Source organism: Cebidichthys violaceus, unplaced genomic scaffold (assembly GCF_023349555.1).
Source record: "Cebidichthys violaceus isolate CVI_PGR_0920_01 unplaced genomic scaffold, fCebVio1.0.p SCAF_23, whole genome shotgun sequence".
NCBI lineage: Eukaryota > Metazoa > Chordata > Actinopteri > Perciformes > Stichaeidae > Cebidichthys > Cebidichthys violaceus.
This window is the reverse complement of record NW_027176406.1, coordinates 7,881,205-7,904,299: the sequence shown is the minus strand read 5'-3', so window position 1 is coordinate 7,904,299 and position 23,095 is coordinate 7,881,205. Positions and strand designations below refer to the sequence as shown.

Genomic DNA, 23,095 nt, shown 5'->3' with positions numbered 1-23,095 from the left:
ACTGCACTTACCAGAAAAACAGACTCTTAGCAACACTGAAAGAGATAAAACACAAATAGTCCTAATTAATGCATCAAGTGCATGTAGAAATTCAGCACTACCCAACATAAACTTGTGCTCTTTTCTTGAAAGTTGTCATTATTATTCAATTATATCACATTTTACAAATCTGTTCTTTCCTTTCATTATCTCTTGAGTATGTCATACCTGCAGGGGGAGCTGAAGAGCAAGGTAAGCAGTGCTAGTCCCACCAAAGTCGCTAGAACTGAGCGCATCCAGTAGCTGAGTTGGCAGAAGTTACAGTACTGAATGATAGCTATGATGACAGCACAGCAGATGAACATGGTGAACTGGGGAAAATAAGGGGCACAGAGTCATTAGTCAAAATAGCCCAGAAGATTATCACATAAATTCCAATGACTTTTAGCAATTTAACATATTGTACTAACACCTAAAAGACATTATGCCAAAAATATGAAACTTCAAATCCACCTGGATGGAGAGATGCATGTCACAGGCGACATGAGAGAAGACAGCCACAGTGGGCAGGGAGACCAGGACAGCTCCTATAAAGTGACGCGCTATCCAGCCTGAAATGGCTGTCATCAGCACCCGAGTGCAATTAAGCACACTGTCCAGGTAGAAAGCCATACTGGAGAGGAGAAACAATATCATTTGATTTATAAAGAGATTATTATTACATTACATTACATTACAGTCATTTAGCAGACGCTTTTATCCAAAGCGACTTACAATAAGTGCATTCAACATTGGTAATCAAGAGAACTACTAGTCACCAGAAGTCATAAGTACATTTCCTTTTCCAAACAAGCATCTAAGAGCATGAAGCAGAGCATAACTCATATTATGATATAGAAGAGATCCATGAAGTGTTTATCTGACACTTGAGTGTCCTGATTAACCCCCGTCGGATCCCAGCCTGATTTCAGACATGATTGTCCACACCTTGATTTGTATTCAAAGTGGGTAAATATATTTATGTTTAAAAGGTGTATGGGCATTTTTGCTCCAGGGCCCCTTATTCATAATACACCCTACCTGAGTTTGCCCTGTAAGCCAAATAAGTATCCATGTCAACATTTTATCGGCCTCGTCTCCCCTTGTCCTTCTTTTTCCCCTGCTTTCCAACAGTCTGAAAACACACCACCCACTATTTTTCCCCATTTGAAAAAGCACATGACCATCAACAATATGGCCACATGAGTATCACGGAAACTAATAATCCAAAAAATGTCTGTGTCATGCCAAACTTCTGTTCCATCCCACATGGTATTACAAGGTAACTAATGAAACAAAATAGTCCCTCCGTTCACATAAAAGCTACTTTTCAATTTCAGTTGTCTGATAACTTCAAGCAAGTAAAGGTAATCCAGTTAGCCTGCACAGAAACAACACCTTTTCAGTTCCTCTGTCCTTTGTATGGGGGGTCTAAAACCAGACAGTTTATCAGCCACCATTCTTATAGATTAAGTAATGGACATTTTGGTGTCAGGTGTGCAATTAGGAGCTGCTTGCTAAATTTCAAATGTGGAGCAAAGAGCCAATTTGTACGTTGGGATTTTACCTTTAGTAAAATGATTACTCTTAATTAAAAAACAAACAGAAAGAAATATCTGCAGGGCCATATTTAACAATAAATTCTAAAATGGGTGGGTGGCTTCTGATATTGTCTCGCAGGGTGGATCCAGCCCATGAGCCCGAAGGTTAAGACCCATACTTTATTTTCAGTATCTCACCGTATAGCAAACAGTAAAGCCAGAGCCTCCAACAGGGCGACTACAGCTGTCAGAATGAGTGCTGGTGTGGACAAACTCTGCTGGGAAACAAGTGGTCGAAGGAAACAGGCCAGTGAGAGAGCCAGAAACACTGAACAGCACAGCAGCATGTCGAGGAAAGAACTGAATGTTGGACTGGCGAAAGTCTGCACTGGTGCCTGGATTTCCACCTGGGAGGGAAAGAGAGAGGGAGGGGAAAAAAATAGGCAAAAGCATATAAAAAATAAAAAATTATATAAGAATATAAATAAACATACAAATAAGTAGTAATTAAGAATAAGGGAAGGTTATGTTCCAAAATGAGATCAAGGCATTCATAAAGAGTAGTCAGTGAAATCCAACCAAACGACAGCTGCATTATCAAAAAAGTCTCACCATTCAGGATGACTTGGAAATAAATTAACCAACAATCAATAATAATTCAATGACTTAAGTAAGTCTCTACTGAAATCCATCCCTATTCCCAAGTCAGTGACTCAGACTCTTGATTACTTGATGTAGCAACAGTTGCAGCCCGAAGAATGAAGATGCACTTCTGAGGTTACACCAGCAGAGGACATCACAAACTAACACAAAACTACTTTTAAGGTCCTGCAGTGATTTCTCTTTGCCGCAGTCTTGCCCAGTCTGGTCATAACGCAGTGCTAACAGGCTTCCCAGACAATACACAGACTTGCAGAGAAACACAAACAGGCAGAAAGACATGCACAAATACAGATAGACGCTCAAAAGGAGAAGACAGCAGAGTTGGGATGGCTGGAATTACAAAAAAACACTGGTTTTCTCCAACAGTTGTAAAACTCACAGTAAGACTTAAGACAACTACTTTAAGCTTCATGAATAATGTCAAAAATAAAAACAGATGCATGTACACTGATTAAACTCACAGGCATGCATGCACCATTATGTCATGCACAAAAACATCTCACAACCACGCATACACACCTCCTCCTGGTAGCTTATCCGGTAAGCAGACTCCAGGCTCCTCTCCAGGAAGGTGAGGCTCAGCTTGTTTATAGGAGGTCTGTAGAAATAGTCCTTCATAAGGCTGTAACAGGCAGAAAAGGAAAGTCAGTAGAAATTATGTTCATTCTTGATTTTATACATTACAATCAACTAACTTAAAATTCTCTGGAAAATTGACATTGAAAATCAAGATTGACTTCCTGATCAACTGTACGTTGAATGTATCTATAAATGTTGCAAGATTTGTTGATTGTATTTATTTTTAGGTTCTAAATTCTAAAGCCGGGCTCTACAGCCTCATCGGGGCCGCCCCAATAATATCTAATATGTTTAATTTAATTTGAATATGATGATAACATCAGTAAGCAGCGGGATCCAACCTGTCTTCTTTAATAACATCCACAAAGTGAGCATCGCTCCTCTCCCTGAAGTTCTTGGAGCGTAGAGGGATGAGCGCTGAATGGTCCATGCCCATGGCTCCTCCGCTCCACGTCTTCTTCTCCTTCTCCTGCAGCATCTCACATAGGGACGTCTGGCTGTTGTTTAAGGCTTCCAGCTGAGGACTGAGCAGGCCGTTTAGGGCCTTGGGGCTGCGCCCTGCAGAAACAGCTGGGGAACACTTCAGATTTGAAGTGTCCTAAAGGTGAAAAAGATGGGGGAGAGAAGACCTGACTTTCACCAAAGAAATACATGGGTAATGGATTTTTGCTTTGGAAACAGGGTCAGCTGTGATAAGAAGTAGTCTAAATATGAAATATAAAGCTAAAGAGTGTGCTACAGTCACACCAATGTCCATGCATGTCTGTGACACACTTTATCTGGGACTCATAGAGTTCTATTTCTTTGAACTAGTTTTAAGTCCATCTTTTTTTTTTCCATCAATAGTGCCAAACTCTTGTTGAAACTGTGAAAAGTCAAACAGCATCTTAGATAAACAGTTTAGAGTATTATCATTTTGGTGAAGGTAACAACAACAGACTAACCTTGTTGCTGATGGTCTTGTGGTCATCAGGGCAGCCATTGTGCACAGCTGCTTCCTCCAGAACCTGATCCTCCCCTGGAATCAGTACCACACTGCAGGATATACAAGGAGACTGTAGGGAGGTAGAGGTTGGGGCGTGAAGCATTTGGGGGCAGGAACAAAGAAAGATAATTAATACATTGAGAGATACAGATCAAAGAAAGCATGTAAGGAGAGAAAAACATGAAAAGGATGGCAGAGATTGAACCAAGAGTCTTGAGGGACGACAAAATAACAAAAGAGAGATGACAAAAAAACATTCATCAGAAAACTTGTTATTAAAACGCAAACTAAGGATGCTGTGACGAGTCCTACTATCGTCTTACAAATCTGTATTAGCTCAACATCATTTATTCCAGTGAAGACAATGCTAACAAGAGTCGCAGCAGTCACTGAAAGACAGATAAAGACTCAAGGTCTTTATTTTCATCCAACTCATCTTCTTCAAACAGAATGGAAAGTGTGTGTGTGTGTGTGTGTGTGTGTGTGTGTGTGTGTGTGTGTGTGTGTGTGTGTGTGTGTGTGTGTGTGTGTGTGTATGAGAAAGAGATTTGTGTGACAGTTAAACTGTGCTATGAATGACTATGTCACTGACATGTGCAAGGCACTGTGAAATATTGAGAGGCCAAAACACACACACCAGTGTTTCAGTACCAGTGACCTCTCTCAAGACCACTTTTGAAGTTCTCAGTCTCGGAATGGACTGCATTTCTACTCTGTCTTGTTTCGCTCTCGGACAAGGAGGACTCAGGATTTTATTTCAAGACTGGACAAGGCCACGACTGTGCAGATATCACTAACTTGCCTGTACATTGTCTGATTTATTTATAAACATATTACTGTGATTGCTCATAGAAAACAAAAGAAAACCCCCACAATCAAATTCACCTCTAAAATTCCTTTTTATTCCTTATTTTATCAATAACTTTTTCATGTACACTGATACGTACACATATGTAAAATACATGAATAGGGAGAAATCTTCATACGTTTCGATGGGAATGTGGATCTTTCAGATCAATTTGAGGAGTGCCTATGGTTTGCATGTTTTACATTTTATCTGAAGTTGTCGTGAGGTATGGGACTCGCACTGGTTTTGGTCCTGGTCTTGACTTAGTCTCAACCCCTCAAAGTCTTGGTCTTGTCTCAGTCTCAATACACTCTGGTCTTGGTCATGACTTGGTCTCGGTTTACGTGGTCTTTTGTACAACACTGACACATATAATATAATATAATATATAATGTAAACACAGAGATTGCACACACTGTGTACCTGCACGCTATATTAAATGTGCAAACATGGATTACCACACCTGCCCTATGAAACCGTTCACAAATTCAAAAGTCATTAAGCCTTTTTGAAGATTTTTAAGAGTGTGATCCTTCAGTGTGAGCCATATCTGTATATAAGTGAGAGCCACGCTTGAAAATGAAAAGCTGTAAATGGAGGAGTCATCCGATGCAGGCAGAAAGAATTGAGAAGAAGGACATCCCATCTCCCTGCTTGAGCTCATTACCATACTGAGAACCCCCACTGTTCCCCCAAGTATCCCTTCCTCCGCCACCTGGCCTGGCAGAGATCTAAAAGATCTGTGCAGGGATAATGGTGTGCACATGTGTACAGTGAAAGGAGGATTAATTGGGGTGAATTTAAGGCACAGTGGTGCAGAGTTCTGAGGGTAATTATAAGGGAATAATGTGTTGCACAGATTTTATGAGTCCATGACCTAGTGGTATGATTTGGAAGCAAATGAGACATTTCCCTTGAAGGCAAAGTTAAGGAGGACACAGTGGATGGATATTTTCTAGATTGATGAGCAGAGCATGATGATGGATCAGTTAATATATAGACTGCCTGCTGGGGAGAACAGCGCTTTTCATTGCTTAATTAATCAAATTAATCAGTAAGATCTCATTGTTTTGTTCTTAGATTCTTATAATACGGATTTAATGAGGACTGAGGTGCTACACTAATGGAGGCATGTGTGGATGCATGCATACAGATGCACCAAAAGCAAAAAGAGAAATAAACAAAGATGTTCTAACATGCAGGGTACCCGAGGTGAAGACCATGTAATTACTAGCAAGTACTGGCAAGTACACTAGATTTTTAAAATGATCCAACCCAGACCAATGTTGACAACTCTTTTACAATGAAAGAAAAAGAAAATCAAGCTAGCAGTTTGTGGAAGTTGTGCATGGACAGACTACTCGCAGGCAGGCATGCAAGCAGGTAGCTCGTCCAATTATGACATTCGGGCCGAATCAAATGATTGAACAGGCTTATTACAGTCCTGCAGTTACCCAATTTTTTTGTCGAGGCATTTGATTCATTGCTATCGGAAAGTAGTGAGAATTTTAACAAAAATAGCACCCAAAAAAATTTGATGAAGATTACCAACGCTGCCTTTTATGATCTTAACGATTCAGATGCATGGTAATGGCAGTGGTGAAAGCCATTCTTTTTCATTTCCTCCACTCAAGACAAAAAGGAAGCTACTTGCATGAAAAAAAGATGATATTAAAGCTTCTGATACACCCACATAAACAAAAGTACATAGAGAGCAAAAATATGAATATCAAAGAGGCTGTAGCAGAACATGCAGCTCAGTTTTCTGCCTCAGGCAATATTGATCTGCAAAAAAAACTGATCCCACTTCCTCAACAACATGGCTGATGTTTCATATCATTTTCTCAGAGGTAGTGTGCATTTACCTTAGCACTGTCTGGAGGCAGAGTGCAGGCTGAAGGGGCTCCATCAGGTGTGTGCACCCTGGAAGTGGGGCTCAGATGATCTGCAAGCTCAGGCCCCGCCAAACCCAACTGAGAGCAGCTGCAGAGAGAAGGAGGCTCCACCTTCCTGCCAGAGATCAGGTAGGTCTTCAGGCCTGGAGGGACAGAAACAGAGAGGGAGAAGAAGATGTCAGTGGCAGATCAGTTGTTACTCTCAGATGAAACTGGAACAGGCCTGAGTTGGGTTTAGTCATCCCTGTTTGGTGGTTGGGGAGTTGTTTTAGGATTCAGCAGAGGCTCGGTACCCGGCACAATGAATTCCCCAGTGAATTATGTTAGCAGGTTCTCGCATGAAAGTAGAATAAAGAGAGGGCGACACAGAGAATATCAATATATGCTAGTTGAAAAAGCCAAGGTCACACATGATTCATTCTTGTTTCCATAAACACATACATCAAAAAGGTGTGATGCATCTGTGCAATGTTTTGTATGTTTTTTCTTTCTCTAGAATTAGACAGAAGAGCAATTGTCATTTCTTTTGCACTCTCCTTATCACACCTAATTCTCTGCTCCAACTCCATAGCCTGAGGAAGAATTTCTGTATAAAAGCACTGAAATCCTCCCATATATCATTCTTAATCTATTTTTCTCTGTAATGAGATTATTAATCTTTCATAAATGTATCCCATAGGTGGATGTGCACATGAATGAATTTGAGGTCGTCATGAGAGACAGTAAGAGTTTCAGACACAACAGGCCAGAGCCAAATATTTGAACACCTGCGTCCTTACACTTCTATCAACATGTTATCATTTCCATCAGTCCTACAAGGTGTGTGTGTGTGTGTGTGTGTGTGTGTGTGTGTGTGTGTGTGTGTGTGTGTGTGTGTGTGTGTGTGTGTGTGTGTGTGTGTGTGTATATGTCAGCAACATAGGTAAGTAACTGGGACCGTGTGCTTAGCCACATAATTCAACTGTCAGTGAAGCTGCAGCATCTGGCTCTGAGCATTTTTTGCCCTAAGTACTTCAGACAGGCCTGCCACTGCTGAGCCTCTGCTGAACAACCCTGGAGCTGCACTCTGACACACTCACACAGACCACACATGTGGCACGAGGGTACATGTTCTCATTTGCAATGATACATATGCACACACATATATACAAATATAAAAAATAAAAAACAGCCCCTCCAATCACCTACACACCCAGTCAAACACATATACAGCACACAGAGCGAGCGGAGGTGTGGATGGACGGCTTCGCTGTAGGTGGGTCGATAGCCAGATGGATGAGGATTCAGGGATGGGAAGCGAAGGCGGTAAACAGCAGTAACAAATAACTAATTCCCCGCACCAGTGATGCAGAATGGCACAGCCACAAGAAGAGGAATTTTTGACTGCCTCTAAGGATGAAAATGTGTAAGTGTGACTGTGTGTCAAAGGGAGATCCACAGACACACACAACACTCACACACCGTGTTGACTGATTTCATTAGTTTGCTAATCAAATCCTTCTCTGCCTCCCACCAGGACATTCAGTGAATTCTGCTTCTGCTCATGGGTCAACAGGGTTGCTTTCCCCCCTTCCTCTTGGTTTCTCTTTTTGTCTTCCATCTTTCCCTCAACACAATGTTTTCTAAAAGCAACACAGGTAAAGATATCTTGAAATGACGTATGTAGGGCAGCAAAGAAAATGTCCAATGATGTCTCATTTTCCCCATGACCGTGGGCAGAGATTTGCATAGATGGGACTGTTCTCTTGTCTGTTCACGGCGATTTCTAAAAGCCAGATTCTGTTTTTTGTGTCAAAAAGACAGTCATGTCTGTTTCAGGCTAAAACACAAAACTTCCAAAGTATGTGAGTCACATATTTAGAGTCACGATTAATGAAAATCATATATCTGCTGTTAAAGCAATGGTGGCTGCTGAGTAATAACAAAACTGTATATGACGGGGACAGAGCCAAATCCGGCTAAACAGAAATCACTGAACCATTCTGCCTCTATTCCCCAATACCGTAACAGCTTATCAAAGATAATTAAGTGTTTCAAGTTAGATAATTCACACAGCAACACATTACTAGAGCAGAACATTTGATAGTGGATCAAACAATAATGACTCAATATTTAAAAAAACACACACACAAAGACAATTACAAACAAGATACCAGACATGAATACAAAACTGGATAAGAAGTAGAAAAAAAACAGGGGAAAATTGGTCAAAACTCATAAATAAAACTCTCAAAACTGAAGGAAACCACAGCAAGCTGTTGCTGAGTGAGGCTGCGAGAGAACAGCTGCAGTGTACCCTCTCATCACCTCATGTTTGGCTTTGACTTACATCAAAATAAATGTGTTGCTGGCTTGATTTCAGACTTCAGTGCTCCCCTTCTGTCAGACGAAAGCAGAGAACAGACAGGAATCCATGGCCATCTCATTCAGAGGTTAATGCAGATGCATGTTAGATGGATCACATCTTGTAGACAGTTTGTTTCAGGGAGAGTCCTGACAGCCAGAGAAGAGCAAGATAAATCGACTGCAGGGGCTTGCAAAGGTGCACAGCATGTTATCCGTGTTTGTTTGTATGAGGGGTTATATGATTTCAAGTGTCTGCAGATATTTGTCCGCTTGTTTCTGGCAATTCTGGGACAATCTCTCATAGTAACAATCCAACCTTGTGGTCGATGAAATTACATTGTTGTCATAGGCAGTAAATTGTGGCTCTGATAACCTGGCATGACCAGCAGCTGGCCCCAATGTCCACTTCAACAGGTTCCAACATCATCAGAACAGCTGTGCCCTAAAGGCCTTGTGGCAGGGAAAAAGGTCAGGAAACTGCATGCTTGTTTCTTTCTAGCTGAGTGTGTCTGACTACGTATCGGTCAGTCTGTGCACATCTTCTTGATGATCTGTGATACAAGTACATGTACGTGTGTTAGCCCCTCTCAATGTCTGTTGACCGTGGGCTAATTGAAGAGCATCATTAATGGAAGCCTCTAGGCAAAATGGGACTTGAAGTGTCCTGTCCAGTGCTATCAGCTGACAGGTAACAGTAGACAACCTTTCCCCATGAGAGCCCAGTCATATTATCTCCCTCTCCAGGCCCTTTTGTTCCGGACAGAGGAGAGCGACATGAGAAAAGCATTTTGCAACCAAATAACACCATCACCTCTACTCCTCCCTCTCTCACCCCCTCACAGCATGTCCACACTCTTCAGCCGCCCCTGAACCTCTCTTTGCATGATGCTTAGACGAGCTCAGTGCAGAGGTTGGGTGCGCCAAACAAACATAGATAAAAAGGTGGAGACAGCACATAAGTTGTGACTGCAGTGGTCATTTCCGACACTACCAATATAACCTTCGATCTGGCCCGAGAAAGATGGACAACTAGCTGGAATGCAAAAGACCAGGTACGAAAAGCCGGGCTGCTAGAGACTTTTAGTGTCCTATATATCTCAAGGAATAATTTATGTCACTTGTGACAGACCGTCTATATTTGTATAGTTTATTTGTCTATCTATCTATCAATCTATCTAGTTGTCTATTCATCAGTCTGTCCATCTATCTAGCAATCTATCTTCACATTGACACACACAAAAAAGAGGGAATAAAGAATTGAAGGCTAAATTGTCAAAGAAAAAAAGAAGATAAAGAATTTTACCCTTGGGATACAGAACTGAAGAAGAGAAGAATAGTTACATTTTGTGTAAAAAAAAAAAAAAAAGCCCATGAATGCTACAGGTACAGCAGCTATAAATACTATACGTTTTGGTTGTTTATCTCACAGAAACACCTTTGTTTTCAAATTCAACTTGCAACCCAAATGGTACTGAACAGCCAATGCTGCTGTACTAGGGAGGTTTACTAAAAGCAGCAGAACACAGAGGGCAATGGAGAGGGAAGGAGAGTTGGTAGATATGCTTGGATCAGCGCACACACACACACACACACCATGTGCCTTATCTTCTGATAATGACAGGTTTGCCTTTCAGGGCCAGGTTTTGGAGCAGGAGGGTAGAGGAGCAGGTGGCGCAGAGAAACTAGCATTGCTCGGCTGGACAGCTCACCATGCCGGTTGGCATTGCCAGCGAGCAGCCCCCACCCTCCCCCTCCACCCTCCCCCTCCACTGCGCCCACTTCCTGGGATATACTGTACGTCCTGTCCCTATGGAGGGGAAGAGGGCAGCAGGAACAGAAGGGAACCTGTCCAGTATGACAGGCTGTTTAGGCGGACTTCGTTACCCTGGCATGGTTTGCAGAGGAGAGGAGGCAGAGATAAGACAGCAGAGATGAAAGAAGTGGCGGCTAGAGTGAGTGTGTGAGTTTCTTGGTAGTGGTGGTGGTGGAATGAAAAATATGCATGCCGTCTATGAGTGAACCCATTCAGTCAGAAAGCATGAAAGATATCTACATTTTTCATAAGGAATCATCAAGGGACTCACACCGTCATCTCTGACCTTCCTTTTTACAGCTGAACACTTCTGCTGAGCCGTTATGTCTAAAGCATTAAAGGGCATGCAAGAAAATGAGCAGAATTATTCACAATGTTAAATTAGGGCAGTGTCTCCTCCGTCTGAGTCAAGAAGAGAAGTATGATGAATAATATAGAAGACAGGATGTTTCACACTTTGCTCAATTTACTACGTACATAAACAAGCAGGCTGAGCTAAATGCTGATTGTTTTAAATATAGATTGTATGTACTTAAAAGTACACTGGGCATGTAACCAACAACAAACTTTATAAATGCCCAATATGTATCATTTAAGTAAGCCTCTGATGGATTTATAGTAGAACTTTAAAACAACACAGATTTGTCAACCTGTAAAGATTTTGACATGCCGTTTCTATATATAGATATAGATATGTATGTATCTACATCATATTTGTTATCTCCGGTTGAAATAGGCTATTGTCGGCAAAGGACTGCTTTTTATTTGGTCTAAAAGATTTTAGCATCAATTTGATGAGGTACCTTTTTGGAGTATTTCATTCACTAGATTATCCTAAAAAGCTCTCATCTGGTTATTTTGTCATTAAATTAATTTACAATTTGTTTAATGAAAAAAAATGTACAATATCATAATATATGTTGATGATGCAAAACATAATTATTACCATAATTATAAGATATCAATCTCCCCGAAGCAGATCAATGATTTTCTAAATTCTACCCTTTGATGACACTAGTTTACACAGTGTCATTAAAAGTATTTGGATTTCCTTGGTGACCTTAGCACTAGTTGTTACTGGCTACTTTGTTTTACTAATATGTAATAGTTTTTCTTTTCAATTATTTAATCTTAGTTTTGAGTAAATTAGTGCCAAACTAAATTAAATGACTCTCTTGAGAATGAGATCTTAGTCTACTGTTTCAAAGAAATTATATAAGCCTTGCTTTAACCTTAGACTCAAACAAGTGTATTGACATTTAAAAAATGCAGGAGCACTTCCACTCTGCAATGATGGAGTATCAGCGTAACTTAATTCCATGAGCTGACGTTTCAATATGTGCCATCTTCAGGGCTTTGAATCGGGCTCATTGTTGTAAGTTTCCATATCAGTCACTTTAAAGTGTTCCTCCTCCTTTAGTTATTGTACTTGTTTGCTGCCTAACAATATTTAGTCCCACTGATGCACAAGAAGAGTGGTTCCCCAACCTCAGGGCCAAGACCCCCAACAAGAGGCTGCAAGATGATTAACTGAAGAAAAAACCTTTAAGACACCTTTATTTCTTGTAATTGTTGTAATTTTACCTCATTAGGACTTTTTTAACAAATGTGTGCACACAAATTGGTTGACATGTAACTGATAATGATGGGTCGAAAGTATGTTTTCTTTGTTTTAAGGGGCACAAACTGCAGGGAACTACTGCAGTAGAGCACTGGTATTTGACAAACAAAGTGTTATAGACTGGATACAACTGAAGTTGTGCCTTCTGTGAACACGTCAAACTCACTCTTGAGGCGTAGCTAAACCAATACAGTTTTTCACAAACACCAGAGATAACCCACAGTGAGCTCTTGGAACGAGTTATATAAGCCATAAAAAGAGACATCAAGTCCTGGACACCACCTGGCCTTTCTCAGCACATTAGCTTTGCAGGTTTGGGACAAAAACACGTCTCTTAACTGTGAACTACGTCACAGCACTTCTCTACTGAGACACAAACAACAAGCCACACTAAGGTCTCTCTTCCCATTGCAATCAGTAAAATCTTTAAACATCCTTCCCCTGTTTCTGTCCCTCAATGCTGTAAACAGGGGTGGCACCAAAACAGAAGTTCCATGTTTGGCTCGTGTTTTTTTTCCTGGCTTCAATCCGGCCCCATCGTGGCTCACTCAAAACGACAATAGAAACACTTGACATCTCTCCAAAGTCTTTAACTCTCGCTTGGCTGCGTCTGTCTCGTGTACACTCTGCACTCGATTTGGATTCTGTGTCTTTGGTCCTGCCACCCTGGACATTCCCAGGCTGCGATGGTCTGCTGGCAGAACAATAGATAGGCAGTTGACACCCCTCCAAAATCTTTAACCCCCCCCGCCTCCACCCTTTGCTCAGTGGCCTGTATTTTCTCCCTATCAATCTCACTGTAACTTACTGTCTGTCTTTCTCTCACCCTCTCTCTCTCCTTGTCCTGCACCGTACTATCCTCCCTGTTCTTTTGTGCCTGAGCCGATATCTTCAGGACATTAAAAATTGTGATTAAATTCTCTCCTAATAATTACTTTTACAAGCAGGTCTTTGTATGATGTTCTGTTCAATTCCTTTTTCTTTGTTATCTCATACATTCACCCTATGTTTATTCTTCACCTTGTGATTGTTTTTCTTCTCCTTCTATACATTCTTTGAGATAACTTTTGATGCATTCACTAAATATAATTTCAATAATTCTATAATACAGTTTTTAAAAAGGTGTTTTAAAAGAAACTTGTGATTATTACATCTTCTAATAGTGTTCCATCTTCTCCGTGATGATATAAGCCTTAAGTTAGTTCAGTCCTTAGCTTCGAGCTGCTGTCTTCATCATATATAATAAGAGCAAATTAAGACAAAAGGGACAGATTTAGAGTTAATTTCTGCCCAGGAGTTGAATCAAAAGAAAAAGACAATCTGCAGCCTTGTTTCCAAGTGAAATTCAATTTAATCACAAGCTGTATTATCTGGGCCTGAGATGCTATTGACCTTGATGATGAAGGTGTCATTTACAAAACAGTGGAGGCAGCAGTCTGACTCAACAGTTGCCGAATGAGACAGCAGCAAGATGGATGGTAGGAAAACAGAAGAAAAAACAGGGGACAGGGAGGCAGAAAGGAGAAGTGACACAAGGAGACACAGATTGAAAGTGATTAATAGGGAATGACCTGTGTCAGGAATATTTCACTTAGCGCGCGCGCGCGCACACGCACGCACGCACGCACGCACGCACGCACGCACGCACGCACGCACGCACACGCACACACACACACACACACACACACACACACACACACACACACACACACACATGAAATTCCAGTAGAGAATATAGCTATAGGTGCAAGCAACTATTTATTATCAATTAATCAACAATAATCTTTTTGCTTGGTCAGTTTTATTATCTGTTAAAAAAACTACTAAACTAATAAGTGCCTCTCACCAGTAACCAAAACCCCCCCAAAATAAACTGCTTTTTATCTGACAAACAAAAGCAAGCAAAACCTGTTTCAAAGGGGCAGCGGGCTAAGCAAAGTATTCCAGACATCCATTTTCCGGTTCTTCCTGTGGGACCCCAAGGCGTTTCCAGGCCAGACAAGATACATACTCTTTCCAACTTGCTCTGGGTCTTCCCTGGGGTCTGTTACCAGTCCGGACAACTTCTAATGGGAGGCTCCCAGGAGGCATCCTGATCAGATACCCAAACCACCTCAACTGACCCCGCAAAGGAGCAGTGGCTCTACACTGACCACTTTACCCTCATCCCATGCGTTTTTGTTACTTGAATAATTGATTAATTGGTGGATTGTTTGAGCTCTACGACACCCACAAACACACTCACCTCCTCAAAACAAAATTCTAAATAAGAGAAGAGAGAAGACAGGGTGCAGGGGGGTCAGAAGTGAGCCAAAGAAAATGACTTAAGATAAAAGTCTCTTGATTTATCTCTTGATAAAACAGAGATAAAAAATAGATACTTCCTCATTCTTAAAGCTGGCCTGAGACACTCTAACATTAATTTCACAGTCGACAATGCTAATAATAAAATACCTAGGCATGGAGCAAAAATATACTGAAGGAATTCATAGGGGAAAACACACTTTTATTGTACAATACACACACACACACACACACACACACACACACACACACACACACACACACACACACACACAGAGTGCAGGCTGAGTGCAGAAGCAGGCTTCAGGATGGACTGGCTCCCCAGTCATTTTCTCTCATTCATAATTCACACAGCCATTTATCACACAAACACTCTCCCGCTGTGCACACTAACGAGTCACTACAGCCCACAAACACGGACAGGGTACAGCTGCATGTGTGGGTGTTTGCATTTAGTGTACTTGATTGCAAAGTGCAGAAAGTGAGTCTGTGTAAGTCTGTGTGTGTGTGTGTGTGTGTGTGTGTGTGTGTGTGTGTGTGTGGGAGGGTGGGAGGGGGGTTCCTGTGTGTATCATCTTGAATCTGATCAAAAAAAGCCAAGAGAGGGTTGTTTGACCACTCTAAGCCACCGTCTATGCAAAAATGTCATCTGAAAAACACAGACAGGATGCGGCTGTCTGAGTGTGTATGTTTGAATTTAATGTATTGGAACGCAAAGTGTAGAAAGTTAAGTCTGTGCAAGTGAATGTGTATGTGTGGGTGTGCGTAGGAGGGGGGTTATTATGTGTGTCACCTTAAGACTCAGCTCCATATGTCAATGTCAGTAAAAGCTATTGTGTGTCTGTTGGAGTACTGGCATTTCCTCTACCCTTGATCACAAAGGAGAAAAGCTTAGGATGCATCAGTGACTCATGATAGCAATTTATCACTCAAGCATCTGCACAACCACAAGGAGAGCAAGCCTAGCCCCATGCGCAGCTCAACCCCCACTGTCCAAGTAGAGATCTAATTATCAAAAATACAGTAAGATAGAAACATCAGGAGAGAGACTCACAGAGATGTCTTGCCATACATTTCTTTCACTTTTTCAAGGTTCACATCTCTTTGAGAGTCAGAATGTGTGCAGTTTGCATCTGTGTAGGTGTCCTTTAGAGCTGCAGCGGTGAAGAGTGGCTGCACGTGTTCGGCTTATTCCTGCTGGGCTTACACAAAAATAGGCCTTCGCTTGGCTTTTACCTCAATATGAAAGCCAGAGCTTCAGCTGAATACACTCAATTTGGCCCCTCTTTCCCAGTCCGAGCACCAGCCCTTCCATCTAAAAAGAGCCTCCAGTTACCAGCTGACCCACGCCCCTTTCAATAGCTTGTTGCCATGGCAATTAGCCTTGGTGGGCTCAGGGTGCAGAGCTGGGGTAGGCCTAAGTAAGTGTGTGTGTCTGTGTGTGTGTGTGTGTTGCCGCAGATGGGAAATCTCCTCTTTCACGTGTTGTGTTGAGGCTGGTGTTATGACTGTGAGCCAGCTGGAGCCACACAAAAGGCCTAAATAGGATGAACTTTATGGGACAACTCTATCCATTTTTCTGTCTCCTTTCCTCTTATCTGCTTTTTCTATTTTTTTTTTTTTTTCCCTCAGTCTGCAGGAGGCGAAGTTATGTGGCCATGTTTATCTATACAAGTAGATCTTCTCAGCACATTTGCATATGTGAAAACTCCTACGGTGATAACAGATTGGTTTACTGTATGCGATGGAGAGAGTAGCAAGAAGACTCCTTAATGTCTTGTTGCACTAAATCTACATTATACTAAAGCATATCAAAACATATCTGAAGTTTTGTCACCTAATGTAATGAAAACAGTCCAATTCTAGCGGTATGCCTTTTCTATTTAGCAGCGTGATAAATATTGTAAATACAAATACTACAAGGAAAACAGCAAACTAATTATACACTTTGAAGTTTGAAGATACAAAACAACACACAACAAGGATATTAAGTATACTATCCTGCAGATCAACACTCCCTCCATCCTCCACTACTCATAACTTCTGTGAGTTATGGGCTAATTATATAATTAGACAGTAAATATCTGCCACATGACTACCTCCACACAACAAACCAATGCATGGCTTCACTGCATTACCCAAACAGTTTAATGGTAGCTAATGGAGCAGCTGAAATGTGGAGTCAAAGAACAATATTTTCCCATTTCACCATACCAGATTCACTGGGGGAAATAAATTGAGGTTATTTCTGTGTAAAAGTGTAAAGGCAGGTCTTGGGTAAGTCTCTATTCTCTTTTAAATAAGTGCAGCAGAAGAAGGGAGTAAAAATTGGGAATTTTAGAGGAAAGCAGAAATAAGTAATACTATAATTATTTTATTGTTTAATAGTACAGTATAAATCATTTCTCCTTTCCTCTAAAATACCCCATACTTACTAAAACACTTACAGTATAAATTATTTCTTACCTCTAAAATAACTCGTAAGTACCCAGTACTCACTGTACTCAATACTCACAGTTTAACTTACTTCTCAGTTCCTCTAAAAAAATTGTTACTCCCTTGTTCTGCTGTACCTAAAAATAACCAGGAGAAACCGGTAAGTATTTGATATGTGCCGATTCATACAATGATATCCCAAGGTAATATAAGAGGACTTACACTGTAAATGTCACAAGTTCCCGGTGTCCAGTGTCTCTTTTTTGTCTGACCAACAGTTAAAAACACAAAGATACTCACCGTCAATTTATGGCCACCAAAAGTTCTTGTTTTTGCCATGGACAGGCTCAGATTGTTATCATAAGTGTATGGCAACATCAAGGAAAGGACCCTACAGAGAGAAAAAATGTTTCTCTTTACCTTTTGCTTTTTTCTTATTGTGCCATGTGACTTCTTGCAGGAGGACAGTGGTGGTGGAGTGCTAGTTGGAGGGATGAGTGCCGTGGTTGTCAGAGTTTCTTGTGTTGGAGAACAGAAAGCGTAGCTTAGTGTTATCTAAAAGATTTTGGTGACACTTCATTTTACAGATCCGCAAATTTCATTGTCACGGCTGAATCTTTAGGTGATTTCCAAAAGTATGGATGTGACGCGAGATTTCACAACAAGACTTCTCCTCTAGTGAGACACATTAACAAAAAAGTAAAGTCTACGTAGGATCCTTTCCACAATGTTGTGAGACACTCACAATTCCGATCTGCGCCTGTTGTGCATTGTCGGTAAGGAATTGCCCCGAGCCATTGCATAGCAGCCACTTTAGCGGACGCTGTCTGTAGCTAACTGACTCAATACTGAATCAATTTAAAAAAAACTTTGTTAGTCAATTAGACACAAAAACACGGGAAAATAGGGTCCAAGTTGAAAAATACTGACGTTACTCTTTTAAAAACAAAAATTATGGGATTAAGAAGTCCACTACAAAGTCATCAGATCATCATACTTTGTCATTTCTGCCATTGATATTGATTTGTGCGCTTAAAGGCAAGGAGTTTCTTAAAGTGAAAAAGCATTTGCTATAGACAGCACATTGTGTAGCATGTTGTACTCCACATACCACCTCTACGTCAACAGCTCAGCTGCGTCAGCTGCTCACATGTGTGCCTCCTTATCAGACAGACAGTATAGGCACTGATTTCAGGCGCTCTCAACCACCTCGCCCTGGGTCATCTCTGTCAGAGTAGATAGAGGCAGGACACTTCACCATTGAGTCAGTACGACAGCTGTCCCCTATAAAGGGGGGGGGGGGGCGAGAGGTCTGCAGGGTCTGCTGACAGATTAAGTGGAGTACAACAGAATACGTAGATGTTCCGACAAAAATCTCCAACAGTGTCAGTTCAACAGAAAGCTCACTTAGTCACTTCTGCTCTCCGGTTTTCTGCTCTTGATCCAGAAAGTCATTACACCACCCGAGTGCAAATCTATTATTGCTTGCTGGGTCAATACGTTTGCTGCACAGTCCTCCTGGATGAGTACAAGTAGTCAAATCCTGCTTAGTAACAGTGTGACAAAGCAGATAACCTAAATGACTGCAGCTATAAAATCCAGCTAATCGCCACATCATAGACCTTACATAATCTTGCCACAATGGCCCCATGTTTGCGGAGCATGACAAGGGAAGCTGAAGCTCTGCAGACTTGCTCATTATGATAAGGCTAAAGATGATAAATGATGAGATTGCGTTGCTGCAGGCTACAATGCCATGTTGTGCTGAACCATAATACGCAGCACAGGGCGCTGTTGTACAATGCGGAGCAATGTATTATGTCATTACGCTCTCAGCTGTAATCTATCCTTGCAGAGTCAAGGTGTTCCAGGCCGGGCTCGGTCGCGGTATGGCAGTTTGATCCCTGGCAGCCTCTGAAGAGCCACCTTCCCCTCCCAGCCTTCAGAGGAAAGGGCAGCTACAGAACGTAGTATGTTGTGTAATGGTTTCCTGGGTTCTATTTACCACTGGTTTTATAAACCATCTCAACAGCTGCCACCACAGGTCAACCATGCTTTAGCTCTATGTCTACCCCTCCTTACCCCCTCCTTGTAGTAAGCCACTCTACTTCACGATCAACCCCCACTGTCTTCCTACAGTAGGGCTGAATGCTGATTCTGCATACTGATTTAGACTCAAGTCGAGACAAAATTTATGCCAAGTATTTGATTTGTTGGCAGGGGGGAAAAGACAGCTGTGTATATATTAGGGTGAAAAAGCCAAATCGTTTAACTTTTTGTCAAGTACAGCAGTGTTGACTGACAGTGCAAGCACACACACACACACACACACACACACACACACACACACACACAGCACTTTGGGTGTAAAATCCAAAGGCTTAAATGTGTACAGCCTCCCTTTCTCTGATTGTGGTTCACACTAGAGCTCAATGCTGAGGTCCAGTTACATAATGGCTTAATGTAATGGTGGTTAGGCAACGCTGCTGCGGTTCTGCTCTCTAGTGCCACAACCAGCAGAATTGGACCACAGTTAAGGGCAGTTCATCTACTTTCCCTGTCTAGTTCTCTCACTTTCCTCCATCCCTGCGTCTTTAAGTGTAAACTCAAAAGCAGCCTCATTTATCGTTTTTCAAGGTCAGAGGCAGCAGCCATTATAAGTTATTCTCCACTGAGCCTCAGGCGAATACTGAACACTTTGCTGTATGACAGTACATTCCAATGGAATATCATTCACAGGGTACGGGATGTGTGAGTGCGAGTCTGTGTATATGCATGCGAGTCTCCCCAAAAATACAAATGGCTCCATTAACCATACCTGCTGCAGATCATGAAGTAATAGGGGCAGAGCACCGAACATTCATCACAAGGACTATTTGCAGCTACATTCTGTACTGTGCTTAAATCAGTCCTAATGTAGCTAATCACTTATCATTCTGAAGATTTAAAGGTGGGCAAGGAATTGGGATAAATTCACATTGTGGACCAGAATACAAATTATCTTCCGTTATAAAGCCAGCACCACCTCTGGTCTTTGTTGATTCTCTTTACTATCCACATGACATGAAACCCTCTCTTGTTGCCTCATCATAAATAAGCACAGCCATGACAGTCTCATTATAGGCAATCAATATTATTTGCTGTGATACACAACAACTGGCTGGCAGGTGGCTGGTGTGTTCCTAGGGTCGGTATAACACCAGGCCAGTGTGGGAAGATATGATGATGGAGAATTACTAACATTAATCACTTTAGCCAAGGAGATTACACAGTCTTGCTTTATTATAAATCTCTCGCAGGGCAAAGAGGCGAGAGAGGAGGTCAGGATGGGATATACTGTACGTAGCCGCCTGGCACAGCTTCGCTCAGCAGTTAAGTTAGAAAAGGTCATACTCACAATTTCAAATGGAATCTGAGAACATGCCTTACCTTGAGGCAGCGGATTACTGAGAACCCAGTACGTAATTAGTACAGTAGAAAGGGGCTGTGCAATTATAGCTGTCAGAAGCTCATATTAATCCAAATGTTTTTTAGATCATCAAAGTGGAGCTAGTGTACATTTGGGTTATTTCTAATACGTTTTCACTCATTCACACTGCATTACAGCGAGGGGCTGAATAATTCACAGCAGGTGGGAGGAAGGAAGATGCATGCAAAACAGGAAAACTCTCAAAAGCATGACGAGTGTTTAAAAACTGCAATTTATTTGGTCCACTTTGGGCCAGTGGAAACAAGTTGTGAACACAGCAATGACATATTGTCACTTATAGCAAACTTGTCAGCAAACAGTTGCTTATTTACACATCCAGCTGTTGCAACGATATGAGAGAGCGGTGAGAGTGAACCAGAACAGTAAAGTTGTGGCTGAACAATACATTTTTATATTTAAAAAAAATGGCAATTCTAGATGATTTAATGCCTCCTACTCAGACACAGAAAGCAGTCTTGGCATCGTAGTCAAAGATAATTGAAGCAGCTGGGATATTTAACAGTGCTGTACTGTTACACACTCAAGCAAGAACTGGTAACGACTCTAATAACTACATTTCCTCCAGTTGTATTGTAACACACACAGCCCTTCAACAACATCAGCACACAAACAATTTAATTTCCCCTGGAAACAAAGGCTTGAAAGAGAGAAGAACCACCTCTGTCTCTCTGTGGGGATTCTGTCATCAGCAAAGAGATAATAGGACCAAACTCACAGTCTCCTCTGAAGGGATAATCTTCAGCAGGAGCCATCATTCTACATTAAGCACATAAGGAAAGACATAGACTGGTACTTTCCATGGAAACAAAGCTTCCACTTCCAGAAAGGAAAAAATCACAACGTCTGGCCTCACATGCAGCCCATAATAGAGACAAACACACCCAGATTATCTCAGTGCATCCTTCAAAACAGGCTGTGCTGTGGTTAAAGACAGAGCTGTAACTAACCATGTCTAACCAAGTCTTCAGATCTCCGTACTGTTCTGATGTCTTTACTATTTCCCTTATAAGATCAGTCACTATGTTATGCGTTATGTTTGTTCATGAAAATATCCAACACCCTAGGTGCCACAACAACAACAACAACAACAGGCAAGGCGACCCCTCCGCCAGGTTTCCCCTCAACCTATGTATTGTGCTCTCTTTCAACAAACTCCCCAACAGACCCAGATGTTAAGCATGCTAGATATCTGAAATGCGTCTGCGATGTACCGCGATTATTTTATTTTTTAAGCAAAAATACCAAAGATTCTCTACTTCCAGCATCTCCACCGTGAGGGTTTGTTGCTTTTCTATGTTTTATATAAAAAAATAAGCAAAAAGGGTAAACAATTTGCAGATTTTCTGTTACTCTTTAAGCCAACTAGTGCTGAAATAATTAATTTGTTAATCATCAGACAATGAATCAACCAATTTGATATTGATTAAATCTTATATCAAGCAAACAGACTAAACAATTAATACATTTATCAGAAAAATCACAAATTCAGATTAAGTGATAGTGAAAATATTAAAATAATCATTAATTAGAGCCTCAAAACTATCTTGTCAAACTGTCTTACTTAACCTCAAACACCAGCTATCACCCAGTGGGATGTGAACAGAGCCACAACATCTCCATATCTTACTAAACCCACAGGCCTTGGGTCAGTGCTGAGGAGCCAACAGGATGCAGCTGCAACACTCAGCTGACCGCATGGGTTGCACCCCATGTGAACCTCTGCTACAATGAGCCATAAATAGCTTATAATCACAGTGGGAAGCGAAAAATAAGTATAAACTTTTAAACATGTGCACCTATAGGATGAGACAAAAAAAACACTTGACGCTAAAGCCTCAGCCTGAAGTTATAATGGAACTGCAAAATCACTCATAAGCCAAAAACTATATGTGAGAAAGTGAAACATCCCACTGTCTCAAAAAGGACATCAAAACTACATAGAGGAGAGCTGCACAGCAATCAGGGCCTCAGTCAGAGCAATTTACTTCAGTGTCAGACAACAGGGACCAGCCCCAGCCAGGATCCATGCCTGGCTGCAATTCCAAGTGATTAACACAGAATGAGCAACACCGTGGAGGGAATTTTACAGCACTGGATCACAACTCTGTCCTGACAGCAAGGACTCTCACTGGCACAGCAGATCTAGAGGGAGAGGATAAATCTGAAGAGGGGAACTCAATACATGATGGAGGTAAGAAAGAAGTTGAGGAGAAAGAGGAGGAGGTGAGGTGTGGTGATAACACTGTGGGTAACACATTTATCCTCACAATATAATGCAGAAGGACAAGAGCAAGAGTGGTAGTCACTCATTAATCTAACAGATGAGGGGAAAATGCAGGCCCATAAATCACTCCTGCGTGCTGGTAAACAAGAGGCTCCATCTTGTTCCTTGACAGGTCACAGCATTTACTTCTAGGCCAAAATAATGGAAATCTGTGCAGAGTCCTGCAGGAATAACATGTTTTGGTAGCTTTTGCACACAAATTATTAATGTGCACATACAAATTGCATGAATTACCAGTTCATATTAATCCATGCCTGCTCTGTACAAAATCAG

General features: G+C 41.5%; 1 protein-coding gene across 3 annotated transcripts in view; it reads right to left on the bottom strand.

The window, feature by feature from the left end:
* The window catches only part of LOC137878219 (adenylate cyclase type 9-like), a 32,513-nt gene that overhangs the window by 4,955 nt on the left and 4,463 nt on the right, over positions 1-23,095 (bottom strand). For all 3 annotated transcript variants that reach the window (XM_068718417.1, XM_068718418.1, XM_068718416.1), the window contains 8 exons: positions 6,499-6,671; positions 3,746-3,856; positions 3,143-3,399; positions 2,742-2,844; positions 1,758-1,966; positions 493-652; positions 208-350; positions 12-35 (listed from right to left, as the gene is read on the bottom strand). In XM_068718417.1, the coding sequence (XP_068574518.1) occupies positions 12-35; positions 208-350; positions 493-652; positions 1,758-1,966; positions 2,742-2,844; positions 3,143-3,399; positions 3,746-3,856; positions 6,499-6,671 (1,180 nt within the window). The remainder of the gene's footprint in view (positions 1-11; positions 36-207; positions 351-492; positions 653-1,757; positions 1,967-2,741; positions 2,845-3,142; positions 3,400-3,745; positions 3,857-6,498; positions 6,672-23,095) is intronic.